Source organism: Lynx canadensis, chromosome D4, assembly GCF_007474595.2.
Source record: "Lynx canadensis isolate LIC74 chromosome D4, mLynCan4.pri.v2, whole genome shotgun sequence".
NCBI lineage: Eukaryota > Metazoa > Chordata > Mammalia > Carnivora > Felidae > Lynx > Lynx canadensis.
Window position 1 is genome coordinate 24,664,709 of NC_044315.2, and position 24,714 is coordinate 24,689,422.

Here is a 24,714-nt window from a genome sequence, read left to right on the forward strand (position 1 = left end):
CAAATGTGTAAGCATCAGCATTATTGAATCACATTCATTTTTTTCTTCTTTAATTTGTTACCAATAGCAGCAAATAAATGAATTTTAAACTATTTGAATAGTAATGGCAGAGAAAGCCATTTAAAGACTGGCTATTTTTAAAAAGAAATACAAATGATTCTTGAACAACACGGGTCTGAACTATATAGGTCTTATTATACTTGGGTTTTTTCCAATAAAGGCAATACAGTATTATAAATGTATTTTTTTTTCTCTAGCTTATAGTATAGTATGAAAGAAGTACATAACACGTATAACATACAAAACATGTGTTAATCAACTGCTGATGTTACCAGTAAGGCTTCCAGTAAGCTATTAAAGTTTTGGGGGAGTCAAAAAGTATACTCTGATTTTTGACTGCTTAAGAGTTGCTGGCCCTAACACCTGCATTATTCAAGGGTTAACTGTATAAACATTTTTTCACAGTTTAAAGCTCTGTGTCTTCTAAAAACATACCTGTTTTGTGTTTTGATGACAAGGTGAACAGTAAGACCATCATGAATTCCATGCTGACTCAAAGTATCTTGATCTTTTAAAATTTTTCCAGCAAATATCAACACAAGTTGGTCAGTATGTGATTTGAAACGTTTAGAGATTTCTTCCTTGAACTAAGTAAGATAAAAAAACAAAGTGAATATTATTACAGGTGTTTGCATAGCATCACCCAGTCTAGTAACTACTGGTACCTCAAAAAGGCCCCTACTACAGATATGGCAGTAATTCAAACGATACAAACATACATCTTTTCTCTGTCAGTATCTTGATCCTAGTGGGAAATGAGTATTAACATTGCACTCACCTCTAACACCAAGGTTCTACTGTAAGTACACATATCCTATACTGAACTTTCTGCTAAGTCCTAACAGTTCATTTCTTCCCAATATCCTTGTTCTCTCTGTATCAGTGGTACTAAATGTAGTTCAAGCCACACATAGCTGTTACCCAGTTTACAATAATCTATGCCTCAAATGTCCATCTCCAGTCCTGCTCCATTCTAGTTGAATACATATAGAGCCACCGTCATATTCTTGGCATTCCATACTTACTTTCTTCCCCAACTTTTTCATTCAACATTTATTAACAAGAAGTATTATCCACACACACACACAAAGTATTATCCATATGGCAAAGATACAGAGCAAAAGTCTTTCCCTGAACGAAAACAGTTCCATAGCGTTAGTCAAATAAACCACAAAGTACAGAGAGAGAGGAAGCACAAGGGCAGTTAAAGAAAGCTTTTCAATGAATAAAGAGATTTGGAAGTAGCCAAGAAAACCTGAAGAAAGGATTTCCAGGGACAAGAATAACACGCAAACACAGAAAAAAGATCTTCATACCATAAAAAAACACCCTTATTTACTCTGTTAGATCAGTCTTTTCTCATATTTTTATAAAAATCACCTGTGTGCTCAGGCTTTACTCCATTGTCCAAATCAGGACATGTGAGTAGGCCTAGGAATTTACATGAACAGACTACCTCAGGGAATCACTCCAAATTTGGAAAAGAATTACATTTTAAACCACTCTACCCCAATACCCTACAAAAGTGGGTCTCAACAGATGATGGCACTATCACCAAGGGAAGTTTTAGAAATATAAGGGGTATTTTTGGTTGTCATGAGTGGGACGATGCATTAAATAACTTTTTTAAATGTTTTATTTATTTTTGAGAGAGAGAGAGAGCATGAGCAGAGGAGAGGCAGAGAGAGGGGAGACAAGAGAATCCGAAGCTGACTCTGCGCAGACAGCACAGAGCCAGACGTGGGACTCAAACTCATGAGCCATGGTGAGATCATGACCTGAGCCAAAGTCGGCCACTCAACCGACTGAGCCACCCAGGCACCCCCACGTTAGATAATTTCTGAGATTTTATAAGATCTTGCAGAAGGCAGGGAAGGGAAAGCGTACAGGGATATAAATAAAACAAGATAGGCTGTATGTCCATCATTGTTGAAAATGAGAAGTTCGTATCACACTCTACCTTTGTGTATGAATGAAATTTTCCATAATCAAGTTACAACATTCAGTGTAAGCAACTGTTTTTTTTTTTTAATTCATAAAGATAATGCAAAATTATGCTGCAGTAAATATTTTGGAGCTTTTCCATCTGAACTCTCCTTCATTTGAAAATATATGACCTTTACTCCTTTTATCTACAATAAGCAATTTCCAAATAACTAAAAAATCTTTGTTAAAACACCATATCAATAATTTGGCCAATCAACAATTTAACCATTCTCCTATTACTGACATCTCATTTCTCCCTTTGGTAGCTACTAGAAATAATAACAATACAAAGAGCAGAACATGTGGTTTTCTAAGGACTGAATAAAAATGTACATAAAATGCAAGTATCAGGCACACTGACAGGGGTCAATAAATAGTAGCTACTACTGCTCTAGCTTTTTTAATCCTCAATAACTTTGAGATAGATGGTTTTCAATCCTATTTCAGATACTGAAACAAAGAGAGGTTAAGGTTCTAATATGGCCCTCTCCTCTCATGACTTGGCTAATTAACTGCCAGGTTAGGATTCAAACCTAAGTCTGATTTCAAGGACCAATCTACCCAGCTAAACAATAATCTATTTTATATGTAAAATGAGATTAATTTAGACTTGTGTTTCTTAACCTTGAAGAAAATCTTACCTTTTCAGAATCTTTAATATCCTTCCAATGTCATTCTGAAAGTTTGTCTAACCTATAATTATATAGCATTTTGGCATATTTTAGGATTTGAAGGTAAGGTGCCAGACTAAAAAAATACATCTATATTTACATTCTGTCAAATCCCCACTAAAATAGTAAAGGATTTTCCAATGCTTTAAGGAGGTATAACTCACATATCATACAATTTGCCCATTTAAGGTGTACAGTTCAGTGGTTTTGAGTATATTTACAGATATGTGCAATCATCACACAATTTTAGAACATTTTCATCTTCTCTAAAAGAAACCAGTACGCTTTAGGTATCACCTCTCTATTCCCTCATCACTGCAACCCTTAGGAAACCACTAATCTACTTTCTATAGATTTCTCTATTCTTGACATTTCACATAAATGCAATTATATAATATGTGGTCTTTGTAACTGGCTTCTTTTACCTAGCATAATGTTTTTAAGGTTCATTCATGATGTAGCATGTATCAATATTTCATTACTTTTTACAGCCAAATAATATTCCATTGTATGGATATATGATGTTTTGTTTATTCATTCATCAAATGATGGGCATTTGAGTTGTTTCCACCTTTGGGCTCTTATAAAATAACGCTGCTATGAACATTTATATACAAGTTTTTGTGTGGACATAGGTTTGCATTTCTCTTGAGTATATACCTAGATGTAGCATTACCAGGTCATATGGTAACTCTTTGTCTTAACCATTTGAGGAACCACCAGAGTGTTATCCTAAGTGGCTGTGCCATTGTACATTCCCACCAGTAGTGTATAAGGATTCAATCTCTCCACATCCTCACCAATATTTATTACCTGACTTTTTAATTATAGCCATCCTGGTGGTGTTGATTGGCACTCTCCTGATAGCTAATGACACTGAATATCTGTTCATGTGCTTACTTATATATTTTCTTTAGAGAACTATCCAAATTCTTTGCCCTTTTTGAAACTGACTTGTCTTTTTATTAAGGAGTTGCAAAAATTCTTTATGCAGTCCAGATACAAATCTCTTTCAGAGATAGGATTAGCAAAAAGAGATGACAGAACAAATTGAGACCTTTTAGTCTCAAATGGAAGACAATTTTAAAGCTGGACATCAGCTGGGCACCTGGGTCAATTAATTTAGCAGACCCAAGAGAACTGAACCCTGAACTGGCAATGCAGAAAGCTAATAGCTAGATCAGTCCCCAGCATATGTAGAATTCCCAGAAGACCAATACTGGTACCCCCAGAAGCTGAGGGCAGGGGGTAATGAAGTGAGAGATGCCTAAGGCTTAAAACAATGCTGATTACTTCAAAGCCTCAGAAACAAGAAACATACTCTAAGCAAGCAATTGCTTCCTCAAGCCCAACAAAAGACTGGAGGATTTTCTTCCTCTCTAGAAAGGGAACAAAGAAAGTCCTTGGACTAAAGAACGCACAAGGCACACTGAAAGCAGGAGTACATACTAAAAAGATTAAACGCAGACATACTACATGCTCAGTCTTTCCCCCTTCACTTCACATCGATGAGACAATGCAGGGAGGGAGGCCTTCACCATCAGGCAGGAAGACTATAATATTATAGTGTCTCCAAGGAAAATCTAACTATTATAAAAGAAAAAAACTTACAGATACGGACATAAGAGTTCTTCCCAGTTACCCTATAGCAGTGGTACCCAATGGGGGTGAGTGTCCCTATCAACCCTGGGACACATTTGACAAAGTCTGAAGACATTTCTGCTTGTCACAATAAGGGTCAGTACCACTGGCGCCTGGTGGGTAGAGACCAGACATGCTGCTAAACACCCTACAATGCCCAGGGCAGCACCAACAACAAAGAACTATCCAATTCAAAATGTCACTAACGACAAGGTTGCAAAACTGCACCAGGGCTATAGTTCTCAAAGTTCTGTCCGCAGATGAGCAGCATTCACTAGTACTAGGTTAACTTGGTGGAAATGCACATTCTCAGTCCCCACCCCATATTAACCAAATCAGAAACCCCAGGGATGGGGCTCAGCAATCTATAATCTAACAAACTTCCCAGATGATTCTGATGTACACTTAAGTGTAAGGACCACTGTCTGCTCTAGGTATAACAGATGCTCCCCAAAAATATAGATAAAGAAACATATTAAATGTCATCAAAAGGATACAACCACACACACATGCAAAAAGTCCTCAACAAATAAGTTGCTAAGGAGGAAAAAGCAAAGAAAAACCTGTAGATGAAATTTTAAGTGCACAAGGAACACTCACCAAAATAGACCATAAATTGGGTAATAAAAAAAACCCTAGAGGGGTTCCTGGGTGGCTCAGTCAGTTAAGCGTCCGACTTCAGCTCAGGTCATGATCTCATGGTTCATGAGTTCAAGCCCCTCGTCAACTCTGTGCTGATGGCTCAGAGCCTGGAGCCTGGTTCAGATTCTGTGTCTCCTCGCTCTCTGCCCCTCCCCCGCTCATGCTTTGTCTCTCTCTCTCTCTCAAAAATAAATTTAAAAACATTTTAAAAATTAAAAAAAAAAAAAGGAATAAAAGGGAACCACTTAGACCTGATAAAGTGCATGTAGGAAATATCTGCAGTTAACATCATACTTAACAGTGAACAACTGAATGCTTTCCCACTAAGATAAGGAACAAAGCAAGGATGTCCCCCCCTGCCCCAAATCACCACTACCCCCACAATCACCACTACTCTACTCAACACTCAATCACCCCTACTCTACTCAACATAGTATTGAAAGTCCCAGTCGAGGCAAGAAGGCAGGAAAAGAAAGAATGGCATAGATACTGGAAAAGAAAAACAACAAAAACAAGCAATTTATCAGTCCCTTGCAATGCATGAGCCTTACCCACATCCCACTTCAGAAAGAAATCTCTTTATTTTGGGAGGGAGGGGGAGGGAGAGGGAGAGGGAGGGAGGGAAAGGGAGAGAGAAAGACAGTGTAAGCTGGGGAAAGGCAGAGAGAGAATCTCAAGCAGGTTCCACACTGTCAAGGTCAGAGGCAGACGTGGGGCTGAAACTCATGAACCAGGAGATCATGACCTGAGCTGAAATCAAGAGTCAGACGCTTAACCGACTTAGCCACCCATGCGCCCCCCAAGAAGTCTTTTTAAGCAAATGAGAAAACAAACCAGATTGACAAAAATTATCTGCAAAAGATCCATCAGATAAAGGACTGTTATCCAAAATATATGAAGAACTAAAACTCAAGATAACAACCAATTAAAATACCCCAATTAAAAAAAAAAGGGCAAAAGACTTTGATACCTCACCAAAGATGATAATACAAAATGCAAACAAGCCTGTGAAAGATATTCCACATCATATGCTATTAGGGAACTAAAATATAAAACAAGGAGATCGCACCATACTCTTATTGCAAGCAAGGATGTAGAACAGGAACTCATTCATGCTGATGATGTACCATTTGGTTTAGTCACTTTGGAAGACAGTTTGGCAGCTTCTTATAAAGCCAAACAATACTCTTACCATTTGATCCAGCAATTGTGTTCCTTGGCATTTACTCAAGGAAGTTAAAAACTTATGTCCACACAAAAGGAGAAAATCAGAAGCTAAGAAGTATTGACAAATGATAAAAGCTGCAAACTTATGTCCACACAAAAAACCTGCAAAAAGATGTTTATAGTTTTATTCATTACTGTCAAAACTCAGGAACAACCAACATACTCTTCAGGTGAGTAAATAAACTGTGGGATATCCAAACAATGGAATGTTCTTCAGTGCTAAATAGATATGTATTTATAAAATCATGAAAAGACATGAAGGAAACTTAAATGCATATTAGCAAGTCAAAACAGCCAATCTGAAGAGGCCACATACTGTATAATTCCAACAATACGACATTCTAGAAAAGGCAAAATTATGACGATCAGTGGTTGCTAGGGGTTAGGAAAGGAAGATGAATAGGCAGAGTACCTGTCATTACACATTTGTCAAAACCCACAGAATGTAAAAACACCAAGAGTGAATCTTAAAGTACAGACTTTAGGTGATAATGTGTCAGTTGAGGTCCATAAATTGTAACAAATGTACTACTATGGAGTGCGGGGGTGAGGGGGAGCAGGGGTTATGGAACCTTTACTTTCCACTCAGTATAAAACTGCTCTAAAAGATAAAATTTTTTGAAAAAAGTAAAAAAAATGTAATAAATTCATGCTATCATTATGCTAAAAAATCATTTTGTGACAACAGGGAAATTTTGAACTGATTAAATTAAGGAATTATTCATTGGTAAGGCAGGATAATGTATTGATGTCTTTTAAAAAGGCTCCTTATTTTTTAGAGATACATGCTGAAATATTAAGGGATGAAATAATATAATACATGAGAGAGGCATCAAAATGATGAGGAAGAGGGAGGTACCTTAAGGGAAAGTATACCTGAAACAAGACTGCCTTTAAGATCAACAGTCAAAGCTGAGTACAGGATTCCTGAATGTGTAACTTATTGTTGTATCTACTCCTTTGACTTGAAATCATCCATAACTAAAAAAATTAAAAATTTAGAAAAGAAAACTATAACAGGCCTAAAACTTTACATACAGTAAAAAAAAAAAAAAAAAAAAAAAATCCCTCAAAATAAAACATTTTCAGACACACAAAAACAGATTTTGCTACCTGGCATACACAGACTACAGGAAATGTTAATGTGTTCCTCAGACAGAAGAAAATGATCCTAAATGAAGGAATAAAAATTGGAAAGGATATATACACCAGTAAATCAAAATGAAAATTGGTTGTATAAAGCACTAATAATACAGCCTTGTGTTATAAAAAAGTCAAGTCTAGTCCAGAGGTGCGTTAAATGGAGCTCAACTGTTCTAAGGTCCTTGCACTAACTCGGAAGAAGTACAAGTACTTAACAATTTAGACATTTTATAAATTAAAATGCATAAAATAATCTCTAGAATAACTACTAGAAGAATAGTAAAAAAGGCTTACATCTACCAACCTAATAAAGGGGATAAATGAAATAATACAAAACAAAAGAAAAAAAACAGTATAAAACAAACAGGAAAAATAAAAATCAAACAGTATAATGGTAAATGTAAACCAAATTTAGCAGCAATTACATTAACAGACGGTATGTTAAAAAGACAACCAGACTGGATTTAAAAACAACTTCATGTTGGGGCACGTGGATGGCTCAGTCAGTTGAGCATCCGACTTCAGCTCAGGTCATGATCCCGCGCTTTGTGGGTTTGAGCCCTGCATCGGGCTCTGTGCTGCAGCTCAGACCCGGGAGCCTGCTGCGGATTCTGTGTGTGTCTGTGAGTGTCTCTATCTGCCCCTCCCCTGCTTGCACTCCATCTCTGTCTCCCCAAAATAAATAAATATTAAAAAAAATGTTTTTTAAACAACTTCACGTTGCTTAAAAGTTATAATACCAAAACTGTAAAGAAAAAATACAAAGAATGGGTGTAACCAAAGAAAGTTACTGAGGCTATTCTAATCAACAAAACAGGCTTTAATACAAAAGCAACTAGGTCATTTCAACATGCTGAAGTGTTAAACTCACAAGATAAAGCTTTAAAAGTATGAAAGAAAAACAGACAAATCCAAAAGTAGTACAATAAGATCTCAGCACATTTACCTCAGTAACTGATAGAAAACAGGCCAAAAAAAAAAAAGTTAAAAAGATTTGAACATAATTAACAAATGACCTAACTGTAACATATAGAACACTGAACTCAACAAATGCAGAATATACATCCTTTTTAAGTAAATTTATAAAATTAGACCATATACTCTGCCATAAAGCAAGTCAACATATTTCAAGTTAAACCAAGCATGTACTATGACCACATGCAAATTAAACACTATAGTGCAGGGGTGCCTGGGTGGTTCAGTCGGTTAAGCGGCCAACTTCGGCTCAGGTCATGATCTCACGGTCTGTGAGTTCTAGCCCCGTGTCGGGCTCTGTGCTGACAGCTCAGAGCCTGGAGCCTGCTTCATATTCTGTGTCTCCCTCTCTCTGACCCTCCCCTGTTCATGCTCTGTCTCTCCCTGCCTCAAAAATAAATAAACGTTAAAAAAAAATTTTTTTTAAACACTATCGTGCAATAAAATAGTACCAACAAGAGAAGTCAATAAAGTTCTGGTACAACTGTAAAAGATTTCCTAAGTGGTACCCAAAAAGATGTAACCATTAAAAAAAAAAAAGGCAGGGGTGCCTGGCTGGCTCAGATGGTTAAGCACCAGACTTCAGCTTGGGTCACGATCCCACGGTCGTGGGTTCAAGCCCTGCATCGGGCTCTGTGCTGACAGCTCTGAGCCTGGAGCCTGTTTCAGATTCTGTGTCTCCCTCTCTCTACGCCCCTCCCCTACTCATGCTCTGTCCCTGTCTCTCAAAAATAAACACTAAAAAAGAAAAGGCAAAATAAATTGAACTATCATTATCAGATAAGCAACAGAGAGAAAATACCTAAAACACCAACAATCAAGAGAGCTTGAATCCAGACTTCATACAGGACGTGTACAAATCAACAAGTCAAAACCCAATTAAAAAATTATCAAGAGACTAAAACGAGAACTCACAAAATAAAAGCTAAATGGCTAACGCACAGGAAAAGGTACTTATCCTAATTAATTAACAATCAGGTAACTTCAAATTAAAACCAGTGATACACTCACAGGATGATTCAACTCAAAAGGCCAGGAAAGTGTTGTAGAGGATGTGGAATCCACATACATTACAGGTAGAAACATAAATTGGTATGTTTTGGAAAAATATTTTGAAGTAGAAGCTGAACCTATGCCTACCCTACTGACGCAACAATTTCACTTATGGTATTTTATCTAACAAATTATGTGTCCACAGGTACACCAACAGACATGTTCAAGGAAGCTCAAACCAGTATTCTTTATTAGCCAAAAACATTACACAATCCAACTGTGCTTCAACTATAGAACTGTGGTATACTTAAGATATTACACACAATGACAACAAATGAACTACAGCCACATGTCATCATGGATCCCTCAATGCAGAGCAAACCCAATCACAAATAAAGATAAATTGTGTGATTTCATTTATATATAAAATTTTTATAAAGGGAGAGACAAAATCCATAATGTCAAAAGTGAGGATAGTAGTTACCTCTGGGAGGTGGTGGCTGTAAGGGATCACAAGGTGACTTCTGCGGGATTGGACCTTTGTGCTAATACATGGAACTGTACATTCATGATGGGTGCATTCTTCTGTACTATACATCAATTAAAAATAGGTATAATAGCTGATTGTGAATACCCTACACTAAGAAACAGAAAGAAATCAAAACACAGGAGACCAATTTTCCTGGGCACTCCAATTTCAAATGACTCAACTGGCCAGGAAGCTAACATAACTAACATATATACCTTGTCTGTGGTAGGTTATCTGAAAGGAAATGAAGATGAAGATGCTCTAGTTTTAGGTAGTGGACCAGATACAAGACATGGAAATCACAACAGAGACAATCACCCCAAAATAAGACATGGTGTTGCCTGTGAGCATCATATCTGGCAGAGACAGTTAAGGCAGGTGATACAAAAGAGCCATAACCTCAAAAAGCCTAAAGAACAGCAGTGAATAGTTCAGTTGAGCCCTTAGTAATATTTAAGGACTGGAATCCTCCTAATGTCAGTATCTGAAGGATAATCAGAGCTTTCTGGACAGACTAGATGCATGATACACAGTTGAAAAAGCGTTTACATGAATCATTATTTGATTAAGCAGCAAAAATGTGCCTGGCACTGTACACACATTATCTCATTCAATCCTCACAACAAAACCCCCAGAAACCAAACGAGTCCTGACAGACCCATAAAAAAACACTTTCTCTTACAGAATTCCAGCACTGTTGAAATAGGATCCTCCAATCTCATGGAACTCTTGGTTCTCAGGGGCACCTAAGGCAATTGGAGTAGGAGTTCATAGCACTTCATAGTCAAACTTGGAAAACATCATGTTAGAAATGGTGAGAGAGTTCAACTATACCTCTGGTACTAGACAAAGGGAAACTGCAGAATCTATCAATTATAATCCAGTTCTTATAAAAATAAATTGTAAATTTTGAACCAATGTCAAACAACTGAGACATCAGAACCACTATGAACCCAATTAGAAGACTAATGTAATATTATAGAAGACTGAAGTGACTATTCTGAGTAAATTATCCAAAGCTTGGAATAAACTAGCAAAAACCAAGGAATTAACAATTCAATTCAGCTGCCTGCCATTCCATTTAAAACAAAAGTGAATAAACCTTACTTTTAATTGTACCATTTCAAATAGATATGATATGCTTTTCCAATACTCTATGCTGTATTTTAGAAAACTTTAATCCAAATATGATCAATGTAAACAATGTTATGTTTTTACAGAAAGGCCTAAACTCTGCATACTTCAGATTTCCTTAAACTCTTATTCTGAACCATTTAGGTAGAGGGAAATAGTTTCAGCTTATAGTGGCTTCAAAATTTCCAAAAATTTTTCTAACATTTGAACTTTTACCTCCATGTCTGTTTTATTTATTATATCACACTTTTACTGAACAAGAGAAAATCAGAGACTAAACACTATTGACAGAAAAAAAAAGGGGGGGAGGGCGCCTGGGTGGCTCAGTCGGTTAAGCGTCCGACTTCGGCTCAGGTCATGTTCTCATGGCTCAGGTCATGTTCTCATGGTTCGTGAGCTCAAGCCCCATGTTGGGCTCTATGCAGACAGCTTGGAACCTGGAGCCTGCTTCGGATTCTGTGTCTCCCTCTCCCTCAGCCCCTCCCCCACTTGTGCTCAGTCTCTGTCTCTGTCTCTCTCTCAAAAATAAACATTAAAAAAAGAAGAAAAAAATAGCAATCTTGAAAATTGTCAAAGCTGTTTTAGACAGTCCACAGATATTATTCCTTTGCAGCAACATAAAACTTATGCAACAAATTATATAAAATGTTTCCATCTACCTAGGGAAGAATCTTAACCATAAAGGAAAGATTTTTGTAATTTCCTTTAGTTATTTCTAAACTAGATAGATAGATATTCCTATTTTTGTCCTTAGGCCCACGTGGCAACCACTAACTCAAAATGAAAAATATATGCTAGAATAGGCCTCTAAGGATCCATATTTCCTGTAAGTTTCCTATTCTGTTCTTGCACTGACAACCTACAGTAATAACCAATGGGCCAAACAGTTGAAAACCTGAAGTACTAGACATTTTCCCAATAACCAGTAGAATCAAAATCACGTAAGTAATTTAAATTAATGGTTTGAAATCAACCCAGCATGTACAAAACAGTCGGGAGCCACTTCTCTCAACATCATCCAAAGACAGATGTTATCGATTATCCAGCTAACCGAAGTTTACCCCTGTGTGATCACCAAAATTATTTTACATTCTACTGAATATAATGAAACTTTTTGATAGTGCTGAGTTACTGCTGTATATATCAATTGCTGTTCTGCAATACAGTGATACTGTTCCAGATTCACTCTTAAGGTGTCCTGTATCTGCTTTTTTACCAGGCTGTCAGTTCTTAGCTTGACAGCATACCTCCTCTTCCCTCTAAATTTACTATTTTTAAGGGGAGCAAGAGGCAAATAGGTAATCAAGAATTAGAAACCCATATAAAATAGAATGCTGAGATAATCTGAAATGAAAATGTATGCTTTAGTATATCAACTTTTATGAGAACAATCTCAGCTGTTCAGGGCCCACTTCACTTGATTCCCTGTTCTTGACTGACTGGAGGAAGAAAATCTCTCTCTCTCTCTCTCTCTCTCTCTCTCTCTCGCGCGCGCGCGCGCACACACACACACACACACACACACACACACACACACTTGCAGTGAGGGGAGGGAACAAACTGGTTCAAAGAATGTTTTTGAAACATTTAGACCTGAATTCAAATCTTGGTTTTGCCACTTACAAGTTGTTACCTTGAAGACACTCTGACCTGAGGTTTCCTTATCAGTAAAATGGAGGTAATATTTATTCTGCAGGGTTGATGGGAGAATTAAGAGATATATGTAAAATGCCTGGGGGCAGAGTACTCACACGCACTCTACATTCTAACCCAATTATGTGAGTATAAACTGAATTATAACCATTTAAAATTAAGTTAATCTGATTTTAAGTTGGCTAAAAGAAAAACTCATCCTTTACAAATATCCCACAATCGAACCTTGCCTTTTATGGGGGGGGGGCAAGTAGAAACACTTTGCAACCTTTACAAAGAAACTCTGAATACTAAAACATACGTATTAATTGTATTTCTTGCAGAACCACATATTAATAGCATTCAGCAAGAATTTTCTAGTTATCTAATAATATACTGCATTCAAACATTTGCTATTTGTTTTCTAAGTCACCAAGTCTTTCAATCAGTTCCTCATTCAATATTGCTAAGATCTCTTGAAAAAACTCCATATTCAATAAATCATCTCATGTAATAGCTCATCCAGTTATCTCTCCAAATACCTGATGTCTGTCTGAGTAACCTTGTTAGTATTCTCATTAAAAAACATTGCATAAATCTTACACAAAGATGTCAAGTATGAGAAATAACGAGAGACACAGACAACTACATAGGAAAAGGGCACCTTCTTATAAAATTGAACACTCAGCCATAAATATGATACATTATCCATAAAATACACATAAAATATTTTTACATAAAATACATAAAATATTTTTAAGAGTTTCTATGATTTAAATCTGACAAAGAATAGCAAACTAAATGTTCGACTATTCACATGCTAGGATACTATTAAAGCTTCCTTCTACTGTAAAAAATTAAGACTCCATTCACTAGCTAACAAAGGGTGAAGGAGGAATGAAACCAATACAAGTAGAGCATGTAACTCTGAGCCAGGTACTTTATACATATTATCTCATGAAACCCTCCAAACAATCTAGTGAAGCAAGTATTATATCACATGTTAGAAATGTTGCCAATGATGTGGATGGAACTGGAGGGTATTATGCTAAGTGAAATTAGTCAGTCAGAGAAAGACAAAAATCATATAACTTCACTCATATGAGGACTTTAAGAGACAAAACAGATGAGCATAAGGGAAGGGTAACAAAAATAATATAAAAACAGGGAGGGGGACAGAACAAAAGAGACTCATAAATATGGAGAACAAACTGAGGGTTACTGGACGGGTTGTGGGAGGGGGGATGGGCTAAATGGGTAAGGGGCATTAAGGAATCTACTGAAATCATTGCTTCGCTATATACTAACTAATTTGGATGTAAATTTTAAAAAATAAAAAATAAAGTTAAATAAAAAAAAAAAATGTTGCCAATGAGGCTCAAAGGTAAAAGCACCTTGCTCAAAGATCTCTCCAATTCCAGAGTCCATGTTCTCTCCAAACTGCAGACCACATTTCAATATACTTACATTAATATGCCAATATACATTTCCCCCTTTCTCAAAATACTAACAAAACTTTTATGAATAATAAATAAATAATAGTGGAATAAGTTAGTTCCACATATGCCAATATGGAAAGACAACAAACGGGGCGCCTGGATGGCGCAGTCGGTTAAGCGTCCGACTTCAGCCAGGTCACGATCTCGCGGTCCGTGAGTTCGAGCCCCGCGTCGGGCTCTGGGCTGATGGCTCAGAGCCTGGAGCCTGTTTCCGATTCTGTGTCTCCCTCTCTCTCTGCCCCTCCCCTGTTCATGCTCTGTCTCTCTCTGTCCCAAAAATAAATAAAAAAAAAAAACGTTGAAAAAAAAAATTAAAAAAAAAAAAAAAAGAAAGACAACAAACAAGTGAAGACAGTACAGTGTGGGTAATGATCCATCTGCCTAACAAGAATAAATAGAATATTATATATGAGTACACAGATAAATACTTTTCTAGGCAGAATCTCCAAGAGTTTAAAAGCTATGAAATTTTTTATCAAATCCATTACACCCAAGTCTAGAATCTATAGCAGCTGCTTAACCAGTAAGTAAGTAAACTAAGCAGTCTATGTTGTCATATCTAGAAGACATCAAACTAGCTCATAATAGCAAAATCTACCTGGAAAAAACAGAGTTCAGATCTTCTGGGGTAATGAAAATATTCTGCAAATCAAAGGAACACACATATACACATTATGATACCTATAATGAATGGAACGTTCTGTATGCTAACCCAAAACTTTTTGCATCAAACAGATTTACAGATGATATCAACTTTAGTCCCTAAAAAAATTCCAATCCGAATTTAATGAAAAATATTTTTAAATAGTGGAAGCTGTTCTCACAGAAAAAACTGAAATAATGCCATTAGACATTTAATTACACTAAAAATAAACCACGTTTTTGTAAGCAAATCACAGTTAAAAATATCCTCAAATAAGTACAAAATATTGCAAATAAATCTTTAAAACACTATTTGCTCACTCAATAAATACCAGTATTACTCAGTATGTGCCAAGCACAATGGGGTTAGGAGGTAAGCAAGACAGCCCCTACCCCTGCAAATTCAGTATGGGATAGGGAGGATAAAGTCCATATAATCACAAAATGGTATCACAAATAACTGGTAAGTTTGATTGGTAAGTCCAATCAAACTCTGATAAACTGGTAAATCCAATCAAACTCTGATAAACATTTAAATAAATTTTAATCATTGTATTGTACACCTGAAACTAATAATATGTTAGCTAAACTGTGTAATAACTAACTGGAATTTAAATAAAACCTTTTTAAAATATAAATAAATAAACTTTAAGGCTCTAAATCCAGCCAGAGAAAAGTCAAGGCAGCCTGGAGTAGTGGTTAGGTGTGAGCTCCAAAGTTAGTCACTGGGTTTGAATCTAGGCTCCACTATTTAATAGGTAAATGAATTTGATCACATCAACCTGAGTCTGTTTCTTCATTTAAAAAAAAGGGGGAGGGGGTAAATAATACTTTCATCATAAAGTTGTGAAACTTGGGGCTCCTGCGTGGCTCAGTGGGTTAAGAGCCTGACTTTTGATTTCAGCTCAGGTCACAATCTCACAGTTCGTGATATGAAGTCCCATATCGGGCTCCAAACTGACACTTCAGAGCCTGATTGGGATCCCGTCTTTCTGTCCCTCCCCTGCTCGGGTGTGCACAGGCACCTGTACTCTCTCTCAAAATAAATAAATCAACATTTAAAAAATAAATAAAATAAAGTTGTGAAACTTAAAAAAAAAAAAGGTACTGTATTACACCTTGATAAACCTAGAATAAATACTAGCTATTATGTTACTATCATTAGCAGCATTGTTAAAGGCCCAGAGAGGCAAAGAGCTAGTGAGTGATATTTGGGGTAAGAAAGACATACAGATGGCTGAAATGCAGTGAATAATAGAGAAGAGATTGGCAGGGAGCAAAACATGAAGACTCTATTAGCTGTGCTATGTGATTCAGAAGTCTGTAGCCACATGTGGTTAGTCCAAATTGAGATGTGCTGTAAGTATAAAATACACACCAAATTTTGAAGACTTAGTATGAAAAAAAGGTAAAATATCTCATTTTTAAAGTCTATTTACATGTTGAAATGATATTTAGGATATACTGGATTAAACAAAACATATTATTAAAATTACAATACCCAAAAGGTAGACCAATGCAAGTGTCCATCAACCGATGAATGGATACACAAAACGTGGCAAGTACATACAATACAGTGTTATTCAGCCTTAAAAAGGAAGGAAATTCTAACATCTGCTACAACAGTGATGAAACTTGAGGACTTTATACAAAGTGAAATAAGTCTTAAAAGGACAAATACTTATGATTCCACTTTTATGAGATACCTAGAGTAGTCAAATTCAGAGACAGAAAGTAGGATGCTTGTTGTCAGGGGCTGGTGGGAGGGGAATGGGTAGTTATTGTTGAATAATATAAAGTTATTGTTTAATAAATAACGTACAGTTTTGCAAGATGAAAAGAATTCTGTAGACGGATGGTGGTAATGGTTGTACAAAAATGTCACTGAATTACACACTTAAAAATGGTTGAGTGTATTTAAGGGGTGCCTGGGTGGCTCAGTCAGTTGAGCATCCAACTTCACCTCAGGTCATGATCTCATGGCTCATGAGTTTGAGCCCCACGTTGGGCTCTGAGACAGCTCAGAGCCTGGAGCCTGCTTCCCATTCAGTGTCTCATTCTTCTCTCTGCCCCTCCCCCACACATAGGGGTGTGCGCTCTCTCTCTCTCCCTTCCTCCCTCAAAAATGGACGTTAAGAAAACCTATTTAAAAAATGGTTAAGTGTATTTTAACCACAATAAAAAACTTTTTCACTATTCTTTTAAGTGACTATGAAAAATTTAAGTTACATGAGGCTTACATTAAATTTCTACTGAACAACACTATACTTAAGCCATGGTAAAATTTTCTAGTGAGAAAGGTTTTGAGCACTAACATGACAAGATCTAGAATAGTAAGCCCTAATGCCTTAAGGCAGAAGTCAGCAAACTTTCTGTAGAGGGCTAGAGAATAAATATTTTCAGTTCTGTGGATCATATGGTCACTCTGAAAGCAATCATAAATAATAACATAAGTAAATGGACATGAAGGCCCAGTATAGTTGCGCCTCCAATTATATATAGAGATACCTTAAAGCACCATATAGACACCTTAAGGCAGGTATCCATATAACTTAAGGTTATCTATCCACTATAATCAATAGCTCCTACCAGCTCAGACTGCTAAGTTTTCAGGAATTTTGAAAGCCAGTTTTAATATTGGTAGCTTAATTTCTGACAGGGTAAGAGTATTTACACCGTGATAATCAGCAAACACTACAATTCAGTGCTGACTTTCCTGAAGAAGTGGTTGACAAACATTTACCAGCACACCACTGACTGTACTAACTTCTTTCCTATGCATTTAAAATTGTATTACTTGTGAACAATCTTTGAGAAAAATGGATAATCACACGACAGTCATTCTGTGTTCTGTGGTTTAGATGGAGATGATCAGCTGAGAAAAGCTATTGTAGAAGAATTACGTTCCAGCAACCAGAAACAAGTGGAACATTCTGAAGCACTCAAGAGTTGTGCTTGGAAAGTGGTAACCTAAGAGAAGAGCAGTTTAAGACAAAGCTGTGAGAAGGGCAGGAAGCCATGAGGTTATGTATATACTGCACCCAATAAAGGCTCAATAACTGGCAGCTATTATTAAATACCTATTATTGTGCATAATGGTCTAGATTCATTTGTAAACAAATATTTACTGAGCCCAAACTATGTGCTAGGCTTTGATAACAATGATGAACAATCACACATTGTCTTTAGTTTTAGTTTTAGAAACAAGCATTAATCAAATAATCACATAAATACTAAATTTTGATGAATTACGATAAAAAAACAGTGCTGTGAAAAAATACAACAGGGAATACCAATCTAGTCTAGACAATCAAGGATACTTCTCTGAGAAAGTGATCTTTGCATGGAAATTAAGGGATGACTGGGAAGAGGCAGAGTAGGAGGCATTCCAGGTAGCAAGAACAAACTGCAAAGTCCTGAGGCAGGGAAAAAAATGTAACAACACGGTCAAGGAACTAAAAAGTCGGTATGACAAGAGTCAAGCTACCAAGGAGGAAAGAACACATCAGAATGGAGAGGTAGGTAGAACTCAGATGTTGCTGACAGCTGTGGAAGAGAAAAATCCCCACCTGACCATTTCCTACCAACTCTGGGTCAATGAAGAGTATAAGATCAGGGGTGTGCTCTCCTGGCAGGAGAGCACATAGGGCCTCAAGGCCATGTTATGAAAGTCTACGATCAATGGGGAGCTATTAGTTTCAAGTAGAGGGTAACATGATCTGATTAATGTTTTTTTCAGAGACTGCTGTAGGAGTGAATGAATGTCTGGGAGGGAGCAGCCAGAGAAGTGGGGAGACTCACCAACAAGCTACTGTAAGTTTCTAGGCAAGAGGAAATGACAACTTAGTGGAGTCAATCCTCAATGTTGTAAGTACCTATTTAATCTATTAGATGCTCTCCTTATAACGATTTTTGGTTTAGGATATACCACTTTGTAAATTTGAAACCTGAGTTTTTGTTTATGCAGGTTATATCTACTGATGTTTGCTATATTAAAAATTAAAACTGAGGCATCGTTAAATATTCATTTAAAAATAATAAATTCATTACATGTCAATATAAATAACATTCTTATAAAAAGTAACTATATTTCCCCAGTGTGAAGAGTAGCATAGTTTTAAATTTTTGCAGATTACTTTAGTCTCATAACAGAAGACAACTGGATTTTCACATCTGTTGCAATACCCACATCTTACAGCTTCTGAAAAAGTGGTGTTGATTTTTGAGAGAATTAGAGTGAGAAATACAAATAACAGAAATCTTATGAAAACAGTTTTGATCTCATGGTCCTCTTAGAAGGGTATTGGGGACCCCCCCAGACCACACTGAGAACTGCTGTTTGCGCAATAGGAAGCCAAATAATCACGATGAGATACCACTTCACAGCCAACTAGGATGGTGATAATCAAAGACAGACAATAACAAATGTTACAGGGAATGGAATCCTCATGCATAGCTGGTGGAAATATAAAATGGTATGGCCACTTTGGAAAATAGTTTGGCAGTTCCTCAAAAAGTTAAACATAGAGCTACAACATGACCCAGCAGTTCCACTCATAGGTACACACTCAACAAAAACAGATGTCCACACAAAACCTTCTGAGTTATTCACAGAGCATTATTTAGAATAGTCAAAAAGAAGAACAACCCAAATGTTCATTAACTGATGAATGGAGAAATAAAATGTGATATATGCTCACACAGTAGAATATTATTCAGCAATAAAAAGGGAGAACTAATAAATGCTTTAACATGAAGGAACCTTGAAAACATTATGTTAAGTGATAGAAGCCAGGCACAGGTTTTCAAAATCTGCTGTATTTTAACACTTCCAGCACATTCCAAATCAGTTCAACCATATTTTAAGCATTCAACAGCCAGATGGGCTGGTAGTACCAAAGTGGACAGCACAGTTCTGGACCCATCATAAAGTATAATGTTCAATGTTTATAATAATGACCCTGATACACTGCAATTTCCCTTAGCAAGATAAGGCTCAATTATATGCAATACAATATTTATGTTACACTGATAGTTTTCTAAAAGTTTCAAGTGATGAAAAAAATTAACTTTATTTTTAGAGAGAGAGCACGCGTGCAGCCGCACATGAGCAGGGTAAGGTCAGAGACAGGAAGAGAGAGAATTCCAAGCAGGCTCTGCGCTGTCAGTGCAGAGCCCAATGCGGGGCTCGATCTCATGAACCGTGAAATCACAACCTGAGCCAAAATCAAGAGCCAGACGCTTAACCACTGAGCCACCCGGGTGCCCTGAAAATGTTTTCTAAAACTTGAATATAGGCTGCCTGAATATTTCGGGTAACTGTATTTCACCATCTTACACTATAACCTAGAGAGCTTACAGAATCCCAGAACAAGCTAGTTAGATGTTCCCTGGAAGCTCCTGTCCATTCTCTGCACTAATTTTAATGACTCATTCACACACACACACACACACACACACACACACACGTGCGTGCACCTCCGACCCCCATTCTGGACTTCATCTCACTTGTTGACATTTGGAGGTCCTCAAACTATTTCCGATAGCAGAAAACGAATAATTAATAGAATAATAATCTCATACACAGGGACTTTGTGCCACTACACACTTAAACTATTTTTTTTTATCTACTTATGTAAACCCCTATTAACAAAACCACCTTGAGACACACAGGTAAGTTCACATTCTAACTACCTTTAGTTAGAAATTTAAACATTACTCAATTGACTGCTCGCTGAAAAGTAAATGTCCCTTTAATTTTAAAAAAGTGTTGTTATCAACCCCAAACAAGTAATATTAAATACCAACTGTATTAAGGTATCCTGTTTCTGCCTGTTGGTTATACACACTCAAACAGAACCTGAGGGCAAAACAGGAAAATTAGTTACTACCTGACAACATATTTTACAACTGACCCAGAAAGCTTAGTTTTATCCAATTATTAGAACATTCATATAAATACCATTTCAGCATAATGAACTAACAGAATTTACATTACACAGAAACACTTACTGAAAAAGATTCCAAATTGTAGAATATGGAATTTGCCTGACAGAAAACCTATGCCTTCAATGCTCTCCTTTTAGAATTCTATCTTTATCTCTAAGATTAAATTTTTCAGTTTGAAATATTTCCCAATTTTTTACTGAACATGGAATCTTAGTATCATCAAATATATTTTAATGACAAATTTTAATCTGTAACATATAGTTTAAATCTATTAAACCCTCTAAGAAAAATTTAAGGTACAAAATGACATACTTTATTGTGCTTCAAGTAGAATTTTACAAATCATCTGAAAACTGCTTTTCTTATACTCACATATTTTCTTGTGTTTTCCTTAACAAATATAGTTAGACCCCACAAGACAGTTCAACTTGTCTTCAGGTTCTTGATGCAGTGTCACGTGTTTTTTATCATGTTTTCTGCTTCAATATAAAGCATTTTTCAGAATAAAAATTCCACTGCCATCAGAATAAGTTGCTTTGGAAAAGCTTTCATTTTATCAAAATTTTACTTTGGTGACAGAATAGAAAAATTAAAATTTCCACAGAATTTGGAGCACCTGGGTGGCTCAGTAGGTTAAGCATCCGACTTGGGTTCAGATCATGATCTCACGGCTCGTGAGTTCAAGCCACACGTCAGGCTCTGTGCTGACAGCTGAGCCTGGAGCCCACTTCAGATTCTCTGTCTCCCTCTCTCTCTGCCCCTCCCCTGCTCACGGCTCTGTCTCTCTGTCCTTCAAAATAAATAAACATTAAAAAAATTTTTTTTAATAAATAAAATATCCACAGAATTTAAAATTCTAACTTCACCATCACAAGATGTAAAAACAATCCTACAGACAGAACATCATCAAAAGACTTAAATGATTTTTTCTATTTATAAAATACTGATTTTTTTCTTAGCTTATACAATAAAATGCTGAAAGCAGGTAGGAAGGTAGAAACCTGAACTAGGAATCCTAGAAAGAAGACCCCAGGGCTTCAAAAGATAATATGGCTACACACACACTAGAAAAGCTAAAATGAAAAAGACTGACACTATCAAATGCTGGCAGGGATGTGGAGCAACAGGAACTCCCAAGCACCTTTGGTGGAACTGTAAGTTGATAGAAGCTCTTTTTAAAAACATGGCTGCTTATAAATCTAAAGCTACAACTATCCTATCACCCAGTCATTGCACTTCTAAGTATTTTACAAGAGAAAACGCATCTGTCCAACAACAACAAAAATTGTACATGGGTGTTCACAGCAACCAACCACAAGCAACCCAGGCAGTCCTCAACAAGAGACTGCAGAAATTATGATGTATTCATACAGTGGAAAACAAAGCAATAAAAAAAAATTGAAAGCACACACAAGAATTAATCTCAAAACATTATGCTGACTGAAAAAATCTTCTGTGAAGTTGCAGAACAGGGAAAACTAATGGCAAAAAAAATCAAAACAGTGGTGGATGGAGGGGAGTGACTGAAGGGACTGGCAAAGAGCAAGAAGGAAATTTCTAGTCAATTATAAAGTTCTACATCTTAAGAATTATAAAGTTCTACAGCTTTGAATGACACAGGTGTATGTATGTGTGAAAAGCATTTAATGATATTTGCAACTTACTCTGAAATGCATCCAAAAAATAAAAGTGACTATTAAATGATTAGTTGTGTGATAGAGCAAATACAGCAAAATGTCAACTGCAGGTGACGAACATCAGGAATGTTCACTGTACAATTCTTTCAATTTTCCTGTATGTTGGAAAATACAAAAATGTTAAGGGAAATTTTTATAGAATACAAAAAAAAAATGGTGATTCAGAGTAGGTGATAAAAGTTTCTCACTTGATGACACAGTCTATTTACTGCTTTACAAAACACACCACCTTTCAGAACTATATAAACCAATATCCCAATCGTTCACTGGGGGGTAGGGGAGGGGACTTATAGGTACATTTCAGGAACTGGTTTCTCAGAACCTGTTCACATTATCTGAGATGATCAGGGATCCATTCGACAATTATGGGAAATATTCTGAGATGTATATTCAACAAAAAGCTAAAACAAATTTGTTGGAATTCTTCAAGATTCTTAATTAAACAGCAAAGTTTGTATACCTGAACAGATTTTACGTAGTAAATTATTTGGTGATATTCTCTATTAACTCCAATTTTGTTCTTTTATTCCATTGTAACTGCTAGTATCTGCAAAACGTGGCTATCATCCCTCTAAAAGCAAACAAAAACCTTCCCAACGACTAGCACCTAAAGGATGATAGATAAATATACTAAAAAGAAAACAGCAAGTCATCAATGAAAGTCATCCACCTTTCTCCTCAAACCTAGTACTATTAAGATGTGAGACTGAAAGCGATTTCTACGTCACGGTTAATTTTTTTCTTGAAGATTGAAAGGTAGCAATTGCAGCAATCAAAACGCAAAACTAAAGGTACACGTGCTCCCCACCCCAAAATCTGCCTAAACCCGCAGGCAGGTAAAACAATGAGCACTCCACCCCCACCCCCCCCCTTTTTTTTTTTTTAATTCATGAGACAAAACCGCAGAGGAGGCTAGAGCGAACCCTCGCCCTAGCCCAGCCTCCACCCCGCCCGGAGCCCGGCGGTGGTCCCTTTCCTTTGTGAGGAGCCGGAGGGAGGCGGCGGGGGGCGGGGAGCTGGGGGAGGAGGCTGGTGGTCGGCGGACGCTGGAGCAGGAGGAGGGCGCGGAGGGAAGCGGCGTCGGCGCGTCCCACAAACAGGCCGCGGGGCCCCGCCACAAGCCTCTGCGGTGTCCCAAGAAGCACACCCAGACACTTGGGTGTGATCTAATTCGGGAAGACACCCGCGAGAGGGGCCGAGCGCACCTCGGGGGGACGATCCCCTCCCAGGCCCTTCCGAAACCGTCTCCTCCCGCCGCGGGCGGAGGTCCTGCCGCCACCCCCACCCGGGCCCGAGGCCAGGGCGGCCCTCACCTGCTGGACGGAGCTGTTCTCGGGCACGGCGAACTCCTCCTTCTCCTTCGGGGTCTTCACGGTGACTTTCATGATCTTGGGCTCCGCGGAGGCAGCGGCCGCGGGGGCGCCGGCACCTTCGGCCGCGGCGGCGCTGTCCTGGGAGCTCGGAGGGCCGCCGCTTTCACCACTCTCGGCCATGGCGGCGGCGGCGGTGACTCAGGCGCGCAGGAGGGAGCGGGCGAGCGAGGGGGAGCCAGCAGACGGCAGAGCCGGCCGGCCCGGGCAGTGGAGAATGCTGGGCACGCCGCCTCAGTGACAACGGGTGCAGGGCCGCCCTGGCAGGCGAGGGGCCGCGGAGCTCGGTGTGGGCTCCGGCGCAGGCCCGGGTCGGGCGCTCGGCAGCCGCCGTGTGTTCAGACGCCGCTCGGTCGCAGCGACATCCGCAGCCGCCGCCGCTCTTCCTCCTCCCCGCCCCTCCCCCCACGTCCCTCGGCCGGCGCCGCGCGGGGCACGCCGGGTAACTCAGCTGGCGGCGTCGCCGAGTCATGCCCGGCCGGCCTTGCTTCCAGCTCCGGCTGCTTTACTTTCCCTCTCCCGCTCCATTGCTCAGACGGTGGGCGCAGCCAGAATGGAGGACTAAAAGCAAAGCGGGGTGGGAGAAGTCAGTTCTTTCATTTCATTCCCTTCGCCAAAAAAATTAGGTAGGGGGTTCTGGGAAGCACTGTAACGGCGCGCTGTGATGACCTCACGACTAGCGAAATTACTAGAAAGGGGGCTCGACCACTGGGCGCTGCAGCCGCGGGTGCGCCTGCGCGCTGGTGGTCCAGGTCGTGTCCCCCGCCCCCTTCATACCCCGCGGTGGCCATGCCCAGCCCCTCCCCGCGGCGTCACGCTCGCCTCACCAGTGCGCGCTGCCGGTACCTCGACGGGTGGGGAGTGGAAATGCAGGCGAGGTGTGCTGTTACTTCACATCTTTCCATTTGCCTACTTGTAGGATTT

At 38.4% G+C, this 24,714-nt stretch overlaps 1 protein-coding gene across 3 annotated transcripts in view; it reads right to left on the bottom strand.

Annotated features, from left to right (window-relative positions):
• Positions 1–24,157, bottom strand: part of UBQLN1 (ubiquilin 1) — an 84,654-nt gene extending 60,497 nt beyond the window's left edge. The window contains exons 1-2 of one of the 3 annotated variants that reach the window (XM_030294385.2): positions 23,734–24,157; positions 496–647 (exon numbers count right to left, since the gene is read on the bottom strand). In XM_030294385.2, coding sequence (XP_030150245.1) covers positions 496–647; positions 23,734–23,913 — 332 coding nt within the window. In that variant the 5' untranslated portion in view covers positions 23,914–24,157. The remainder of the gene's footprint in view (positions 1–495; positions 648–23,733) is intronic. The other 2 variants (XM_030294384.2, XM_030294383.2) reach the window with 2 other exon arrangements.
• Between the last annotated feature and the right edge of the window lie 557 nt (positions 24,158–24,714).